The sequence below is a fragment of the Thalia democratica genome, chromosome 8, assembly GCF_965202585.1.
Source record: "Thalia democratica chromosome 8, ktThaDemo2.hap1.1, whole genome shotgun sequence".
NCBI lineage: Eukaryota > Metazoa > Chordata > Thaliacea > Salpida > Salpidae > Thalia > Thalia democratica.
In genome coordinates, this window is record NC_139172.1 from 20,992,302 (window position 1) to 21,006,463 (window position 14,162).

Sequence of the window (14,162 nt, forward strand, 5' to 3'; positions counted from 1 at the left end):
ATTCCTACGTAGTGAAGCTTTATGTTTGTAGACTTTTGGTCCTTGACAAGACATAAAACTGAATCGGTATAGAAAATTATTCGGTAACTGAAATGTTTTTACGTACACCTAGTCTTTAAATTTATTGAGTTATTTTTTTGTCATTCAATAAACAAAATTTTACAAGTACTTTTGAATAGCTGTTGTTTTGGTGGAATAAATTTTAACTTAAAATTTTTACTTGCTATTAAAACTTTTGCCTGGTAAACCACATTAGATAGCAGAATTTATTTCAAGGTTGATAGTTACTCTTAGTTTTACAATTGCATAAATGTTTGTAATTTCATCTGTTATTTATTGTTTCTTTGCTATGTCTACTTATCAGAGTCATAACGTTGGGGTGAAGCAGTACAAAAACTTGGTGAAATTTCGGTTTTGCTATCTAAAAGTATGTATTTGTTTTATCAAAACGTTTCTCTTAAAAAGCTAAAAAAAATTTCCAATATTTGTTTGGACCGATTAACGAAAGGGACAATTGAATATTTATTTTTTCTATTTATGCAATTTTTGTTCTTGTTGTCATTAATTACTTTATAAATTAAATTTTAACTGTAATTAACCCTTAAGTATGTTTTAATGTTGTAAAAAATTCTCATAACTTTTTCATTCATTTTAGGATTTTTTATAGTATCTTTACTTAATGTAAACAGTTTTAGATAAATAATTTTTTAAATGGGTTTTCTAATTAGTGGTTACATGACAGTTCAAATTCCGACAATTTGAATTCTTAAAAAAATCTTTAAAAGGTAACTTCTCAAAAAAAAAATATATGTATTTAAAAAAATTTAAAAAAGTGGTTGTAAGTCTTATTGATATAATTACGATGCTTAAAACAGAAAGAAATAAACATATTAAAATAGAGTTTTAAAAAATAATAAAAAGTTATTATATTAATATAAATTTTAGCCTTCACTCTAAAAATGATAAAAATTTTACAGACATAAAAAATTTGTTCGTAGGTTTCCTACTCACGATTTTTCTTCAAATATATACTACGTTTTTAGTTGAGGCCCTTTATAACTTTTTTAAAGAACTTGAATTTTCCGAAATGATTATTTTTTTTCGTTGAATTATGTTTTTCATTTCGGTATTAAAGCTTAAATAAATATTTTTGTTATATGTTTTGATGTTTTAAAACACAATAAAAAGAGATTTATAATTTATATACCATTTGCAACTTAATCTCAATAGATTATTCATTTTGTTTTTTAAATTTTATTACACAAAGCTTTTCAAAACCATACAAGTTTCTTTGTCAAGTGATAAATATTAATAAAATTTAAAAAAATTTTGTTAAGTGAATAGCTTAAAAAAATAACTTTAAATTATGACGTATTAATAAATTAAAATAAATACAAAAATTAGAGATTCAGTAATTAAAAATTAAGGTATGTTTATTAATGGATTGTTAAATGAAATTTAAAATTTTGAACAATGTCAGACGTTTTAAAACGATGTAAGAAAAGCGAACTCTACAGCCTGGAATCAATATTTATTGAGGAAGAGCGACCTAACTTAAACACGCAAGTAGCATTAATGGTAAAACAAAATTATTAACAATTTATTGACAAACATACCTTTAGTTTTAATTACTGAATCTCTAATTTTTGTATTTATTTAAATTCATTCATACGTCATAATTTAAAGTTATTTTTTAAGCTATTCACTTAACAAAACTTTTTCGCATTTTATTAAAATTTATCACTTGACAAAGAAACTTGTATGGTTTTGAAAAGCTTTGTGTAATAAAATGTAAAAAAACTAAATGAATAATCTATTGATATTAAATTGCAAATGGTATATAAATACATTCAAAAACCTTCCTATAATAGATTTATAATTCAAAAAGAAGAAAAATTTCAATTTAATTTTTCTAAATTTTGTTAAGTAAAGAAAGTTTTGCTCAATGAGCTCATCAAAACTTTAACTAAACTCTGGAAAAGTATATTTAAAAGTCGTGGAAATTTTGGTATGTAAACAAAAATTGAAAACTTAACAAAATCAAATATTTACTTTTAAAACAAATTATAATCCAATTGTCATCTTAAGGTTAGAGCTAATTGATCATTTGAGTAACGAATGGTTTAATCGTAATTTTTGAAAAACTAGGTTTAAATAAATGATTTTATTTAAGTAAAAATCTCTTAAAGAAAACTGTGCGAAATTACCAAGTTTATAATAGTTTTTCCTAATGGTAAAATAATAAGAGACTAACACTTTATAGAACAATAAAGATTATATTTATGAAAAAAAAAATTACTCAAAAGCTAATTTATGCAATTAATAAATGATCCTTAGTCAAATAGAATAATATAGACATTAGATTTGTCAAAATCAAAAATCGTTTATTTAACCTGTACTATTTATCTCTTTGAGCGAAAACATGTACACTGTATAAATAATAATAGAAGAAAACTAAAAGAGTTAAAACAATATTTAAAGGTTTTAAGCTAAAGTCTACTTGAAAGGTATAAAAAAATAAGACAATTTCTAAAAAATTATGCTTTTTCATTAACGAGGTGTTCGTGAAACCACAAAACTTGGTTGACAAACATATCAGTTTCCATCTCAAACTCGCCAATTTTGTGATCGCCTTTCGGGTACATGAACATTTTCACTTTCACACCATTAGCCTTCAATATTCGAAACAGCTCAACCGATTGATGTCGAGGGCACCTCCTATCGTTCTCCCCGACAAAAAGCACAACGGGAGTGTTGATGCGGTCGGCAATGAAGCTGGGAGACTTCAACAGCATTTCAGTGTAATCTTCAGCGTTCGGCTGCGCGTTGTTCGCGTAAGGTATGCCGCAAACATTGTACGCCCACTCAGGTATGTCCGAAGAGACGGCTATGTAAGGGATATTGCAAACCGGGTTTCTCAGTCCCACTGCCTTGTAAAAGTCGGGGTACTTTGCCGCGAGAAACAGACTGATAGACCCGCCCCAGGATCCGCCCATCACAAAGACGTTGTTGTTGGGAAACTCTAAGCATTCAACTGCCTTCAAGGCTGCCTGATGGACTTCATCGACATCCTGAGTGGCTATGTTTCCCGTTATTGACTCTACGCTACTTTTTGAAAATCCTGGGCTGCCCCGGTAGTTTACTTTTTGTACAGCGTAACCCAGTTTCGCTAAGCACGCGGTTTTAAAACAAAACTGAGTGGACCAACAGACTTGAGGTCCACCATGGGGAAAGACAATTAAACCTTTTATTTTTTTTGTATCTTTCGGTTGAATTATTATTGATTCATAAGATTCTAATTGTACATTTTTTTCGTGTGAAGTTGGTTTGTGCTGCATAATATTCCACGATATGTCGTTATAAACTTTATAAAACTTATAAACATTTTTCCATTCAACACACACCTTTTTGTTTTTAAACTTTGTTTTGCCTATTTTAAATGTGTGAGGTATGGTAGGTGACGAGTGCATAGCAAAAATAACTTCATTTTTTATACCTAGCAGTTTCCAGTTGCCTTCTTTTTCTAATAGTGTGATATCACCTGTAACAGTGTTAAGGTAGTATAAACTAAAGTGGCTTCTGTTTTCACATTGAAAAATGATGTTTTGATTATCCAACCAGCACTCTGAAACAAGATTTAGTTGGAAACCAAACCCAGGAAACCTGTTTTCTTCCGAAAAGTTTTTAATTGAACTATTAATTACTTTCGGTGTTTTGAAACAAAACGATGTTGATTCACTTAGCTTAACTCTTTTTAGTAAAGGCGGTGAACAAGGGGAAAGAGCTGGACATGTTAAAAATATTAAGTTTGATCCGTCGGGGCTAACAGTTAAATTATAAACAGAGTCTTTACACTCTACCACTGTTTTTAAAATTTTGCCTGAAAACTTATATGCGTAAATTCCGCTTTGTCTATCTACACACCAAATTAGGCCGTGTCTCCATGGACTTGAAAGATATCCGCTAAAGATTATATACTTGTCGTCTTTGCTCCAAAACGCCTGAGAAATTGAAATATTCTTAGGCATCATCTCATATAAGTTGACTATTTTACTTTTTGAAAGATCGAGCAAACATAGTGTCGGCTCCCTACAGTGTCCCAAATGTTCACCCCAACTTTCGTCATAAATGAACTTATTTCTTATGTCTTCAACACGACGTCGGTTGCTTTTATTAAGGTAATTGGCGTCGAAAAGAGATTTTCTTTGTCCAGCCCAGCTAGTAGGTTTGTTTTCGGCAATGTACAAAATTTTGGTACCATCGTGCGACCATTTTAAACACTTAAAGTAAGGAGTTTTTATAATGTTTCCGTGAGCTCCTTCAGCCGCCAAATCAAATGACATTAATTTCGCGTTTTGTCGCCATATTTCCATGTACTGCTTAGTGCTGTTATCTTCGTTAACTTCTACCACAATTGCTTTCATTTGACCGCAGGTAGAATAGGCTGAAGCAAACTCGTCAGTTTCTGAGCTGTAAGGAAAAGTTGTAAAATCAAAATTGTCTGTGTTTACTCTTCCACGTGTACTGTACGACACTGTCTTCTTTCTTTGTGGATTTCTTTGTGATGTTTTAAGATCCCAATATAATACTTTGTCATCTTTAAAATCAGAAAATATCTTTACTTCAGTTATTAGATGAGGTTGCATACACTCATAATATGCTGATAAAACATTTTTAGCTATTTGGCCATCCATTATAACATAAAAAGCTTTCAATAGCTTTTGAACGTTAAAAGAAATATCTGTAAACCAGTTACAAAACTTATACTGAACAAATTTGTCTATTCCAATTTAAGTAAAGAAATTTTTTTCTTAGTGTGTTACTTAAAAAAGCTAAGAAAAATTTATGATTTAAAAATTACAACTTAAGCTTCATAAATTAATATCTATATATAATTAATAGTAAACCTAAGTATACATTTTCTCTTAATTCAATGTTTTATTATGTTTATTTTGTCCCAAAAAAATGTTTATGATTAATTTAAGCACATGCCTTGCTTTTTTTAAATCATATTTATTTTTTCTAAATTGACTTAACCAGATTACTACTACTTACTACACAAAAAACATCGACATGTAAAAATAAGCCTAAGGAATCGGTAAGTAAAAAGAGCTCTTGGTCATTGATTTACTTATTTAAGTAAAAAAAAATTTCTAAGTTAAAAAACTCTTAGTTTTCAGTTAGCTATATCAAAATAGAATGTTAAAGTAAAAAACATTATTAATTGAGCATGTATGTTTAAAAACAGAAAGAAACTTTTTTTAGCACTAGCTTCACAAAATTTTGTAGTATGTTGAAAATTTGTATAACCCTTTAAAATCTATTCAAATTCTTTCAAGCTCTCAAAGCGTTATCTACTCTCTAGTAAATTTTTAACAATATTTTTAAGTTTTGAAATAAAATTATAAAAAAAACAAATGAACTGAAGCAAAAGCTAACGATTTATGATAAAGTAACAAACAACGTTTGTATTGATAACTTTAAACGAATGCAAAGCAGTATTTAGTCATAAGCTTATAAAAATCCGGAGGCTGCTATTTAATACTATTATTCCTACACTTTACTTATAATTTAACATATCTACTTTATATATTCCATAGTTAAAAACAATCTCTACTTATAAATTGGGTACCTTAATGACTCTAACTTATACAAATCACATTACGATACCGAAAAAAAATCAATAAACAGAACTGTGTTACAAACAAAGTAAAGATAGAAATGAAACAGTAAAACTAACGCCAAGCGCCTACACAAACGCGTCAGCTGCAAATCAAAGGCGCTTCTGATTGGTTAATGTTATACTTATTTTTGGTTTAAGTTTTAAGTACAAATAAAAATATAATTTGGTCTATTATTTTTTGTTTTCGGGTAAGGTTGGTAAGGGAGAAGGGTATATATGTTCTTAATATAATGCTGAAATTCCTCTTCTGCGTAATGTTATGAATAAAAAGTTTCGAAAACCTTACAACTGCAGCCAACACCATTTAAACTTTTTTTTGTAGGGTTATTATAAAAAAAGGAAAGAGGAATAGAAAATTAAAAATTAATAATTAAAACTAGCGGAAATTTTAAAAATAATAAAAAAGTTAAGAAACAAATAAAAAATCCTGATCTGAAGCCTACAGTATAAAATTGACAAGAATATCTAAAGGGGCTTTTTGTAGAATTTGTTTAAAATTTTTATTACTAGTTAAAAATATAAATTTAGATATTATAGTTTTAGAAATGTTTTTTTTTCAAAGAAAGAAGATAAATAAACTTAAGGTTTGTTTTAATACATAATTTTGTTATAAATACGTTTAGTAACTTAATGTTTTTTAAGGCTTTCAAAATGTTTTTCTGTTAAGCAAATTATAATTTAAAAAAGTAGCTGAATTTAAAGTTACAGGTACTATATATTAAGTCAAACACTGTTTAAAAACTATGCAAGTTTAAAAAAAATAGTTAACAAATTTAAAGCCAAAAAATTAGTATACTATTTTTAAGTTACTTTTAAATACTTGTTTTATCATTCAAATAGTTTTTTTATTAAAGAGTAAAGACTGATAATTATTTTTTAAGTTATTATCCGAGATTAATAATCAACAGTTTTTGCGGACTGTTGTAACTCTACAAGTGTAAATTGCAAAACAAATGTTTTATCAATAACTTAAATAACAAAATACTAACAAGCTAACTTTGAAGCTATCAACATGGATAATTCAAATAATCACAGCGAAAACGCTACATGTAAAGTTTACTTAGCAAAACTTAATACTTCAAATTGCTTTTAAGAAGCCTTAACAATTTTTAGATATTTAAAAGAAGAAACATTTAGTTGTCAACTTGCTTTAAAATGAACTAGAAATATTTTAAAAATTGTTAACAAACACTTTATTCACTTTTTTTAATTTAGTAATCACTTACAAAAACTTTTTTTATTCAAGACTGAATGTAAAAGACAAATTATAATTTCCTCTGGCTTTTTGGGTCGAGTTTTTTTAAGTTTTAATTTTTTGTAATAGACTCCATTATATGACTATGATTAGGGCTTTTATTCAATTATAACCCATTTTGTATATAACAAATTTTGTAGTTATTTTTATTGAAATCTTAACTTGAAAAGCTGTATGCTCAATTACTAAAACAAGAAAACCTAAACTAGCCTTAGTATAAACTTTAGTTACTAAACTGCAATAGATTTATTTTAGTCTTTGTTTTTGCGATTGAAATAACTGTAGTTTTTTTATACCTAAAAAAATCTCTAGTTTTTCTATTTATTTCTAAAACAATAAAAAAAATCAATAAAGAAAGTTTTTATTTTAAGTTGATAGCCATTTTCCAACTATTTCAGAATATGTACAAACATATTTAGACTTCAGTTGTAAATGTATTTAAAAACCTGATTGAATAATAAAAAACGGCTATTATTATTTATATAATTAAAGAAGTATATACTTTTAATCGCACATGTGGTCAACTTAAATGTGTTTGTAAGTTTCCGACTTTTATCTTAAGTTTATAAAGTTTTACGTTTTTGTTTCTTTCAGTTTGTGTAGAAAACTTATATTTCATGAAACAAGCAATCATTTACTATCTATACATATTCTTTGAAGTTTTTATATAAAAAACTAAGCTAACAGCACAGAATTTTTTTTACTAGAGTTAAGCTTTAAAAAATTAAAACTTAATGACATTTATAACTTTTTTGTTTTTAGTTTAATTAAAGTAAAACCGTATTTTAGTATTTTTGACTAGTTGAAGTTATATAAAAGTTATTGTTTTAATAGAATATCTCTATCTGTTTTATACATTATTGCACTTAATTTATATTAATATACTTTATGTACTAAGTTTTACTAGTATATTTTTATTTATATGTAAGTCAAACTTATTGTCAAGAACACTTTTAAGCTTTTTTTACTATTTTTCATATTTTTAAATACTTCTATCCACCAATTTGGTACAAAAAATATGAAAAATAGATTCTATAGACGTAAAGTTGATTTCTGGAAATTTTATAAGTTATATTTTTACCCTGTTTTCAACCTATTTCAATAACTAATTAAAAAGTAAAAGATTAAATATGACAACTAAAAAAAATTTAAAGCTAAATTTATCAGCAGCGAAGCTAAAATTTACCGAAAAAGATGTAATAAATTAAATTAGAATCCTAAAGTTTTATTATATTTTGCTTTTCATCAACCTTTTTTAACATTTAGTAGATTTACATGATGATATCGGATAGTAATAAAATGTACAAATTAAAGCTTTTATAAAAGTTGTTGTATTATAATATTTTTTTACAAATAATAAAAAGTTTCTAAGCTTTAAACTATACTTTATTTTGAAAATAGCAGTTTCGGCTGCAAAACAAATTAAAATTGAATTAATAATTAATTTATTTTAGTCTCAATGTAAATACAGCTTATTTGTTATTAGATGAGTTTATTCAAAAACATAAAACAACGTAAACTGTTTGATTTGGTTTCTTATTAGTTAAAGTTTTTTTTTCTAACTTGTATAGTTTTATTTTCAATCTGTACACTGCGTATTATTAGATTTGTTTTAGAAAACAAAATATTTTGTGAAAAATTACATATACGTTACTTAAAATAAAAACTATTAATTAGCTGTAATAAACAAGTAGAAATAGAAACACTTTTTTTTCATTATTTTAAGAAAGATTTCTATCGACATATGTAAGTGATTACTATTTATTAGTATCATTATACAATTTACAATAAAAAAAGCAAAATTTTGCTACCACTTTTCCTTTCACTACGTAAATGTAAGTTTTATTGGTTTTATACCAGGTTGTTTGTTAGCAAAAGCATTTTACTTTCTTTAGCGTTAACTCTTTTGTTAGTTCAAAGTAGTGTTTTGTTATCTAATAGTTTTGATTTGGCGAATATAATTTAATTAATTTTTTAATTAAGTGTCTAAAATGCTTTACAATTAAAGAATTTAAAACTTAAAAAGTCAATAACTTAAAATTTACTTTATCAAATATATTCAGTTAGCTCATACGTATAATTTTAAGATAAACAAAAAAATATTCATTGTATTATTAATAATATTATGAAGTTATATATATAATAAACAACAGTTCTACGGTAAATAGTTTTAAACAAAGATATAGGAATCACAAATCTTCATTCGACGACATTAACAACAGATGCAAATACATGATTAGTACAACAGAACTGGCAAACTATATCTGGAACTTAAAAGATAACAACACAGACTATAAGATTAAATGGGAAATACTAAACAGGAAAAATCAAAATTATTTACTCGGCTGCAGGTTCGCGAATTAACTAAAATAAAAATTGATAAGTCAGATATAACCATAACAATAAACAAGAAGAACAAAAGACTAAATATATGCATTCATTACTAAAAAACTTTTGTAGAAAAATTAAACATAATTCAATATTAAAAATAAAAATAATAAGCTGCGCACACGAACAGTTAGAAATATTTTCTAATGCTTTCCATACTTTACTAAAATTTTAATAGCAATTACTAAAACTTTTTCAAAATGCACAAATTCTTAAACCAGTAACAAAACTGAAATCAGCGTACTTTTTAAATTTAGCTTACTGCACAAAAACCTTCATTATTACTACGTAATAATACTTATAAAAAATTAATTCTAAATTTTTCCAAAACATGTTTAATAAACCTAAGCTTTACTGAGGAATATATGAGATAGAAATATCTCATATACGAAACAGCTGTATAAAACTGTTGTTTATTTTATAATTAAATAACTACTTAGCTCGAATTTATCTTGTCGAGTACTATTGACCAAAACTTAAAAATAAACTATTAATATATATATATATCTTTAAAGTGATTTGTTGTAGTTATACTGTTTTATTTTTGCAAAAGCATCTTAGACCTAAATAGGTAAACCTTAAACTATTAGTATATTTCAAATTTAAACTTAAAAGTTTAGTCTTGTATTATATGATTTAAAATACTTAACCGTTATTGATATTTTGAATACTTTAAGTATGTTGGTTTCTATCTAAAAGTTTAATTTTTTTACCAATATAGTTTTTGTATTTGAGTAGTCTTAAATTTAAGTATAATTTTTCGAGATTCTTCAATTAACTAAAAAAATTACAGATTTCTTCAATAAATGAAAAAAATAAACATAAGCTAATTTTCAGTATATAAACCTTATAATTAGTGTTAATAATTAAAAACATTCAAAATGATGGCAATAGTGAAAACACAAGGTTTGGAAGGATATGATTATCAAAAAATATCTGTACCTGAGCCGGTAGATGATGAGGTTCAAATTAAAGTATCAAAAGTTAGTCTTTACGACTAAAAGTAGAAAGCTATAACAAGTTTTAAATAATTTTTTACATTGTTTATAAAAAGCTACTACTTACATTTCGTTTGATAAATCGTGTTTTTAAGTTTACTTATTTTTAAAACTCTATTAAAAATTATTTTCGTCATTTTATTTTCGAAATTCGAGTGTTTTATATAAAAAAGTCATTTTCAAGCAGTAAAAAAATAATAAACTTAGACACTTAAAAAATCATTTTAAAAATTAAAAAAGTGGTAAAAAAGAAAACAAAAGTTAAACACTTAAAATTTTTTCGCTTGAAATCTAGTTTTTTAAATCCTAAAGACATTTAAAACATTTTTTAACACAGCTTAATGTTATATAGTTTTAGTTACAAAATATAAAAAGGTGGCACTGTGCGGATCAGATATAAACTTGTACAAGTGGAATGAAACAGCAAAAGTAATTGCATCCCTTCCTTTCACACCTGGTAAATATTTACCTTGTTTTTGAAGAAGAATAAGATTTATTTTAGAAGTAGACTGTTTTAATTAAAAAATATTATATACAAAATACGTAAAATTAGCAACCTACGGTATTTTTGTACTGCGTTTTTTACAGTAAGTTATGCTTTATAGTTTAGATCGGTGAATTTTACATAAAAACAAACAAAAACTTTGTTAGAAATTAAAAAAACTAATCCAAATACTTAATAACTTCAGTTCTAAAAGCTTTAAAAATAGTGTATAAATATGTTATTACTTTTAAATGTTTCATACGCACAGCTACATATGTCTACTTTAAGCTATTTTAAATATAATAATTTAATATAAGCATGTTTGTATTTCATAACGTCTGATGAACTGCTCTGCAGGGAAACGGCGTAACGCAATAAAAGTTTAACAATAAGTTTATATAACAGTCTACAATACTTTTATAAATATAGAAACATTAACATTAATTTTGTTTTATAAAAATAGAACATAAATGCATTAAAGTTAAATTTTTCAAAAGTTTTTTTACGTATGTAAATTCAGTATACTTAAAAACTTCAAAAATAAATACTTTCAGGGCATGAAGCAACTGGAATAGTTACAAGGCTTGGATCAAAAACTTCTAAACTACGAGTGGGTGACAGAGTTGCCGTGGAAAACCATTTCTATTGTGGTGACTGCTACCAATGTTATGTAAGTTTTAATTCTACTTTGCTACTTGAAAAACAAATACTACAAAATATAGCTTACAGCGAAATATATAACAAACAGCTTATAAGTTAAAACTAACTGCACTGTTTTTGATGATTAAAGTTTGGTATGTCGTTGTTATTAAAATGATAGTTTATGTATTCTCAAACAATAAATACATAAAAATATAATAAGACAAAACGTGGGGACATATGCAGCAAAATGAGTCAATACGGACACGGAAAAGGAACAGTCCACGGAGGTTGTTCTGAATACTCGATTGTTCCAGAAAAGTAAGTTAGATCAAATCAGAGATTTTCGTTTGTAAATTCCCAGTGCATTGAACACATTTTATATACAGACAGTAGTTTGGTTTTGAATTTGTTATTTGAAATTACCATATTTTCTGCAGGTTGTATGTTTTAGTTGTAGCGTCCTAACAGATTTAAATAAGATGTAACAATTAATTTCAAGATAACCTATAATTATACAGCATTATCAACTTTTTACGTAAAAATATAGAAAATAAATAGTAAGTTAAATACATTTGTAGACTTACAGTTCACAATATTGTCACAAACTTTAGTATATTCAGTATTAAAAACTTATTTTAGAAAAGAATTGTTTTTTTATTGCAATGCTTTTGCAATTATAAAACAATATTTTTATGAATTACTTATATGAGATGTAAGTAGTAAAAATATAATACAGTGTTACATTTTTATTAAAAAGTATAATATAACTGCATGAAAACTAACGATTTCATTTAAATATGCAAACTTTAACATGTCTTGATAGAAATTGTATTCAAAACATAATACTACTTATAATTTAAGAGTTATTACTTAATTACGCTCAATGTATTAACAAAGTTTGAATTCAATAGTATTTTAACGAAATATTTTTTTACTTCTGTTCTACAATTTTTCAGATACTGTTACAAGCTACAACACGATTCAACAACTGACACGGAAGCCGTTTTATTGGAACCAATGGGAGTCGCTCACAATGCAGTGGAACGCTTAAAAGTTAAAAGTGAAGACGTGCTAGTCATTGGCTGCGGACCGGTTGGATTATTTGCTATCGCTTGTGCTAAAGCTATGGGTAAAATGGCTTTATTGTCAGTTACATTATTATCATGAAAAATTAAAATTTAAATTATTTAAAGCTGCGTAAACAACTATTAGTAGATTTTTAATAGTCTCAATATGCTTAAACAGTTTTAAAAAGATAATAATTTATTATTTTTTAGTAACTTATTTTAATTTTTGGTATTACTACAAAGCTTAATCATATCGACCTCTTAAAAAAGAAAAAAAATTCAAAAGTCTTATTTTAAGTTTTAAATAACAACTTAAAAAGGTGCTGAAAAAGTATACGCTGTCGATGTGCTTCAGGGAAGGCTAGATCTTGCCGTTAAAATGGGTGCTGATAAAACGATAAACCCGCTGAATCAAAAAGTCGACGAGGAAGTGTTTAAACTGACCGAAGGTAGCGGCATAGGAAGAATTTGTGAGGCAAGCGGTAATGTTGACATGTTGAATGGATGCTTCAAGTATCTAAGAAAAGTAAGCTAACAATAAGTTTTTTAAAGTAATAATTAAAAAACGCTCGCACTACTATTTTATTATGAAAACTTTGGTTAAAACAAAGTAAAATTTGAAAAGTTTTCGAAATGGTTAGTATTTTGAACTACTAATTTGTTTAAGGGTGGAAGAGTTAGCATTTTAGGCTTACCGAAAAAGCCACTTCACATAGAAAATGTTTTGCAAGATATTGTGTTTAAGTCCCTTACCATAACAACTGTGCATGGTAGGAGAATATTTCACACTTGGAATGAATGTGAAAGACTCATTCACGAAAAAAAGGTTATACATACATATTTGTATTTATAACACATTTTACAAAAAAAAAATAAGCATCATAAAAAGTACAACAATTTACGATATAAGCATATAAAAATATCTACATGGTTTGTGATCCAATTTATGTACTTTTATAGATGTAATTGTTTACAGGTGAACCCCTCATTACTGGTAACACACGATATTTCAATGAAAGATTACAAAAATGCATTTCAAACACTTGTTAGTGGCGATTGCTGCAAAGTTCTTATTGACCCAAGTGACCCATAATTACTTGGTTGAAGAACTTATTTAGTACATTTCCGATATCTCTTCTCGTGTTGATAGTACTTTTTTGTAACTAAGCAAATCAATCATGAATAATAGTAGTTATTTTTTTGTAATTTAAAAACAATATTAATTTACGTTTTTTTTATCGACATCTCTATAGAAATAGTTTTGTCATACTAATATAATAAAAGTACACTCTAATTTTGCTTCTAGTTGCAAAACAATTTGCTTTTAATAACCGGCAAGTTATCGATGATATTCTCAGCAACATTAAAATTTCAAAGTAAACTTTGAAAAAATATTTTTTTATATAATTAGGCTACTGAAAAACTTATAAATATTTTTTGAACTAAAAAGTATTTCTTAGGATTTGACACTCTTAACGGTTTTCACTATGAAGCATGTTTGTTTAATAGTACTACTGGTCTCAAACTATCAAATGCAGAGAAATTAAACTAAATTATAACTCACTTTAAAACTACACTTAAAATATTAGTACATATGGTAACTTAATAAGATAAACTAAATAAGGCTCTAAGGCAGAGGTCGGCA

General features: G+C 26.3%; 2 protein-coding genes across 2 annotated transcripts; one reads left to right on the forward strand and one right to left on the reverse strand.

Annotated features, from left to right (window-relative positions):
• Nucleotides 1-2,537: 2,537 nt before the first annotated feature.
• On the reverse strand, nucleotides 2,538-4,694 carry LOC145842993 (acylamino-acid-releasing enzyme-like). Its single transcript, XM_082950463.1, has one exon. It carries the CDS (start codon nucleotides 4,692-4,694, stop codon nucleotides 2,538-2,540), a length of 2,157 nt encoding a protein of 718 aa, XP_082806589.1.
• A 5,513-nt stretch (nucleotides 4,695-10,207) lies between these two features.
• Nucleotides 10,208-13,610, forward strand: LOC145842994 (L-threonine 3-dehydrogenase-like). The gene is made up of 8 exons (XM_082950464.1): nucleotides 10,208-10,309; nucleotides 10,700-10,781; nucleotides 11,363-11,478; nucleotides 11,671-11,768; nucleotides 12,407-12,579; nucleotides 12,838-13,043; nucleotides 13,185-13,343; nucleotides 13,494-13,610. The coding sequence occupies exons 1-8, from the start codon at nucleotides 10,208-10,210 to the stop codon at nucleotides 13,608-13,610; spliced, it is 1,053 nt and encodes a 350-aa protein (XP_082806590.1).
• The last annotated feature ends 552 nt before the right edge of the window (nucleotides 13,611-14,162 follow it).

Bases quoted from the DNA above. Each gene is read 5' to 3' on its own strand.
- LOC145842994 (XM_082950464.1), top strand. From the start codon at position 10,208: ATGATGGCAATAGTGAAAACACAAGGTTTGGAAGGATATGATTATCAA. The intron at 11,479-11,670 runs GTAAGTTTTAAT...AAATATAATAAG, and splicing joins GTGACTGCTACCAATGTTAT to ACAAAACGTGGGGACATATG. The intron at 13,044-13,184 runs GTAAGCTAACAA...AATTTGTTTAAG, and splicing joins GCTTCAAGTATCTAAGAAAA to GGTGGAAGAGTTAGCATTTT.
- LOC145842993 (XM_082950463.1), bottom strand. From the start codon at position 4,694: ATGGATGGCCAAATAGCTAAAAATGTTTTATCAGCATATTATGAGTGT.